General features: G+C 33.6%; 1 protein-coding gene across 1 annotated transcript; it reads left to right on the top strand.

Moving 5' to 3' along the window:
* The first annotated feature begins 819 nt into the window (after positions 1–819).
* LOC107782984 (cytokinin riboside 5'-monophosphate phosphoribohydrolase LOG1) lies at positions 820–4,661 on the top strand. Its single transcript, XM_016603939.2, has 7 exons — positions 820–1,083; positions 1,427–1,524; positions 1,698–1,728; positions 2,985–3,084; positions 3,740–3,810; positions 3,931–4,074; positions 4,285–4,661. Exons 1-7 carry the CDS (start codon positions 958–960, stop codon positions 4,378–4,380), a joined length of 666 nt encoding a protein of 221 aa, XP_016459425.1. The 5' UTR covers positions 820–957; the 3' UTR covers positions 4,381–4,661.
* Positions 4,662–4,901: the final 240 nt, after the last annotated feature.

A 4,901-nucleotide genomic window follows, 5' to 3' on the forward strand; every position in this document is an offset into this window, starting at 1 on the left:
TCGAGTCTAAAAATTTATCCATTTTTACATTATCTATCTTCGACCCGACCCTAGGACTGTCACCCTACTTGTGAGGCTCTCACTAGAGGTCACAACTAGTACGGATCACTAATTTCTGCTCACGCTGATTGAAATGACCAACTTCCAATAGGGCATTTCAATTTTAGTTCTAGTTCACAAATAAGGCATAAAATATACTAAGTAGTATTTTGTTATTCAACGCTTGGAGAAGTCAAAAATTAAGAGCAACTCTTTTTTAATTTCAAACAAGTTGTGATGGACTTGTGACGCGTTCTTAGGTAACCACGTCCCAATATATAGATTATGTGTCGTTAGTTAATTTTATGTTGATTATCCACCTATTGCAACTCTTCTCCTTTATGTTGGCACGAGAAAGTTAAGGTAAACAATCTCACAAAGACATACTAGTTGATAAAAAGATCATCCAAAAAATATAAACAAAATCTTAATTGGCAGGTAAAGCAATTGACTACAACTTTAAGTGTAGAGGTAGATACTTGAGCAATATGAGTGGCTGTCTCTTTAGGCGTGCTAGGCTTGGTTTTGCCATACTGTTACGGAATGCAGATTTGTGGATGCACGTGGCTATTTGGCATATGCAGGAAATTTTCAATAATTCGTCACTGCTACTTGTCCAAGGGGCATGGAACTTATTGTCTAGGTGCATGGATATTTGCATTGTAAACCCCCCCCCCCCCCCAAAACACACACACCCCACCTTATTTTCAAAATTATAGATCATACTTTTTATGAAAGGGGTACGGGTATCTGTAGATATATTTTGTATGACCGGATCGAATTGTATAAAAAATTCTTTTTAATTGTTATGTGTATATAAGTTAAAACTCTTACTATAAAAGTCAGTGTAACTTGTTCCATTATTTATACAAGCAAGCAATAAAGATACCCACACCCACATAGGAAGAGAAATTGGAGATGGAGGAAGATGGGGATAAGAAAATGAAGCAGTCGAAATTCAAGAAGATTTGTGTGTTCTGTGGGAGTAGCCCTGGAAAAAAGAATATCTATAAGGAGGCTGCCATAGAGCTTGGAAGAGAACTAGTAAGTAAATACTCTTTTGCTTTTTCTCTGTTTTCATCACTTTCTAAATTCAACGTCTGCATCTCCTGTTTATTGTTGTTACCTTATACTGGTAGAAGAAAAAGTTTTCTTGTCTTTCTATCTCTTTCACACCCATATTGACGATGATGCATGTAAGTCAGCTTACGCACATACTCTCTCAAATGAACTAAGTCTCAATCCCAAACAAGTTACGTCGTATGAATCATTACTTCTAATTAAGCTCGTTTCTGTCCAATAATGAAAATCATGTTATACTAGTATAAATGATGTCAACTTGCTTTTCAGCTTTTTGAAGTTATTCTTTTTGCTTGTATAAAACAAGGTATCAAGAAATATAGACCTGGTTTATGGAGGAGGCAGTATTGGTTTGATGGGTTTGGTTTCTCAAGCTGTTTACAACGGTGGTCGTCATGTTCTTGGGTTAGTTCTGTATTTGCAAGTAGTACTTGTTTTCTTCTCTATACATTTTCCTTTTTTTTTTTCTTCTGACACCTTGCCTTTAATCTTTGTATTAATTAGATTAATCGCCATATTAAACATTACTATTGGCTAAGATTTTACCCCTAACTAATTTTTAAATACTCTTGCTCCAGAGTGATTCCCAAGACATTAATGCCGAGAGAGGTATGCTTCTCACATCACTAGTACTCACTCCTTCCCATAATGCTGAGTTTAAGATATTAATTTAACTTATACTTATATTAGATTAGTGAAGTAAATGAACATATAAATTAAAAATAATGGTAGGAAACTTATTTCGATAGATTTATAAGTCATACTTCATCAACTAAATGAAGTAACTTTTAAAACGTGTGAGAGTTTAAAGAAATGGAGTATACATGTTCTGAGATTTCATGTATACGAGAGGAGAGGAAGGAGAAACACAATACTAATATATATCTACCACTACTAATTGTTTTTGGTCCTCTCCTCTTTTTAATTTCAGTTAGCTAGCTAGCTAGTTCATCTTGTGGTAGCCTCATTTGCTGTATTTTCTACCTCATTCTTATTATCTTTGATTGTTGTTGTTGGTATGTGATCATGAAACAGCAAGATGGAATTTTTGTTTAGTTTGTAGGTTCGGTTTAAAATTATTCTTTTCAGAATTTTCTTGTTCGATAGCTATCACTTTCTTTATCCCCCCTTGAGTCCTTCCTTCCCTTTTCTTCTTCTGGTCCCCCTCGTTCTAAGACATTGGTCCTCCTTGCTACTTTAGACATAAAAAAGAAAAGGGAAACTCTTTCTTAAGCTGTCCTTCATTTTTAAGTCCTCTAAACAAATAGAGATTCAAATATATATACACATTCTAATAATAAAAACAGTACGACCCATTCTAGCTTGCAAATCAACGAATCCATGATCAAGAGTGAGTATGTAATTAGGAATTAGTTTGATCTTATTATATACATGTGAGTGCATTATCTTAATTCTTTTTGTATATATATAGTTCGAGCAAAAAGCAATGAGATTCGTAGAACCTTCTTATTAATTAGCCTTGTTCTAACATCAGTTAAACAAGATGAAACTGGAGATATGTATTATTTCAAGCCTCGTCATCTTCCTTTTGTTCTTTTGCCTCTTCCTCTTTCCATTCTTGTTTTATGTTGTTGCAAATTATTATGCCCTTGCCCCCCACCTCTGCACCCAAGGAAGAACCCCCACCAATCGTTTCTGGAGATAATCAACTTTGTATCAGTGTGTCTGTGCGTCTTAATGCTATCCACTTGTGTGGGGCTAAAGTTTAAGTGTCAGTAGTTGTGTTTTGGATTGACTTGCTCTTGCTGTGTGGGTATTTTTGCATTGACTTAAAAGGTTTACTGTACTGTAAACAATAATAATAATAATAGTGTAGTGGTGCACTGTATTATATGCATGCACAGATAACTGGTGAAACAGTAGGAGAGGTGAAGGCAGTTGCAGATATGCACCAGAGGAAAGCTGAAATGGCCAAACATTCTGATGCCTTTATTGCTTTACCTGGTTGGTCATCATTCTCCTTCCTAGATTCTCGCTTGTTTTTCTTGATATTAAATATAATTATTTCCTTTCTTTTCTTTGACTTCTGCCGTGATACATTCTTCATATATACAGCATATATAGTGACCCGTGTAATATATGAAAATTGTATTATACATACACTGAGATGATGAGTATGACTTCTATGCACCTAAAGTAAATTAGTAGTTTCTTAGGAATTAGGTTATTAAGATGAAAAATGGGATACAACCACAAACAACTGCTTATTGTAATCTTAATTTGGTAACATAAAAAATCAACTAAACAATTGCTATATAACCAGTTAAGATACACTAGTAATGTAAAAATTATTTACGGTACTGTATATTTATAAGTTAAATCGGAGAAGATTTACAGTGTATAGTTAAGTAGGAAGAAAAAGAGTAAATCTGAATAATGCAGCATGCTTAAATTAATCACGGTAACTAACCAACGACAAAAGAATGCAGTGTCTAACTACTTTTGGTCGCCAAATCATGAAATAAACTGAACTCCAACTTCTTTTTCTTAGAACTGTTTCAAAGAAAATTTGGAAAACACGTAGTTTAATAATAGGCTTTTTATTTGCAAGGGAATAGCAAGTTAAATAATCGTACGTGCATGCATGGGGTAATTACAGGTGGCTATGGAACGCTAGAAGAGCTGCTTGAAGTCATTGCTTGGGCTTATCTTGGAATCCATGATAAACCGGTAAATTTCATATAAAATCCTAAATGGGAGTTCATTAATCAACTAATTAAAAACTTTTCTAATTATTAATCAAATGTACCCTTATTTGAACGGAATATTAATAATAATTAACGCATGCAGGTAGGATTACTGAATGTGGATGGTTACTACGACTCCCTCTTGACATTTATTGACAAAGCAGTGGAGGAAGAATTCATTTGCCCCAACGCCCCTCAAATTTTTGTATCAGCTCCTAATGCCACCGAACTTCTAAATAAACTCGAGGTAAATGATCTTTCTCATGATTAGTAGTAGAGTATCACTTTAAAGAAAAAAGAAAATATACAGAATTAGAACGATCAAGGCTTATAATCTAATGGTATAGTTATTGTTCTTAGAATGCGAACACTATGGTTATTTACAAGAAGTTTATCCATGGTTTAATTTTCTCTATCTGATAGGAATACATGCATATTCCCATATATTATTTTTCAGGGGTACTTTCCCAGCCAAGAAATTGTTACCTCGAGACTTAATTGGGAAAATGAGGAGTTAGATTGTTCCTCCAAATCCCACATATCATCAAGGTAGTTCTACTGATTATATGCTCCTCCTATAGAGGAAGCAAATGGGTGATGGCTCCCTGTCATCTCAGAAGACTAGCTTTAGAAAAATTAGGAATTTAAGTTACTTGCAGTTGTATTTTTCTTACATTTTTTTTTAAAGACATTCGAATATAATATTGGCTCGTCAGTAGAAGTTGAGTGTAGCTCATCCTCTCTAGTGACTTTTTCTTGATCACTTTTTCTCAATTGATGCTATAGATTATATTGTTGCCGAGCGTTAATAATTATGATGGTTTATATTTGTTTTAATCTCACTATTAACTACTTATCTTTTCGTTTTATTTTATGTATGTTAGTTTGATTGCACACCAATTAAGACTATGAAAAAAACTTTTGAATCTTGTGTGTCTTCCTATAACATCTTATTACTTATTCCTTTTAAGAGAATGTCATTAATAGTAAAATAAAAATATTTGAAATTAAATTTGCTAAATTTACAAAATTAAAACGGCATTCCTATTAAAATAATTTAAAAAGAAAAGTAAG

The sequence above is a fragment of the Nicotiana tabacum genome, chromosome 22 (assembly GCF_000715075.1).
Source record: "Nicotiana tabacum cultivar K326 chromosome 22, ASM71507v2, whole genome shotgun sequence".
Taxonomy (NCBI): Eukaryota; Viridiplantae; Streptophyta; class Magnoliopsida; order Solanales; family Solanaceae; genus Nicotiana; species Nicotiana tabacum.

Coding starts and splice junctions, on each gene's coding strand:
- LOC107782984 (XM_016603939.2), top strand. CDS start 958: ATGGAGGAAGATGGGGATAAGAAAATGAAGCAGTCGAAATTCAAGAAG. Junction 1,525..1,697: donor GGTGGTCGTCATGTTCTTGG/GTTAGTTCTGTA, acceptor CTCTTGCTCCAG/AGTGATTCCCAAGACATTAA. Junction 3,811..3,930: donor TTGGAATCCATGATAAACCG/GTAAATTTCATA, acceptor TAACGCATGCAG/GTAGGATTACTGAATGTGGA.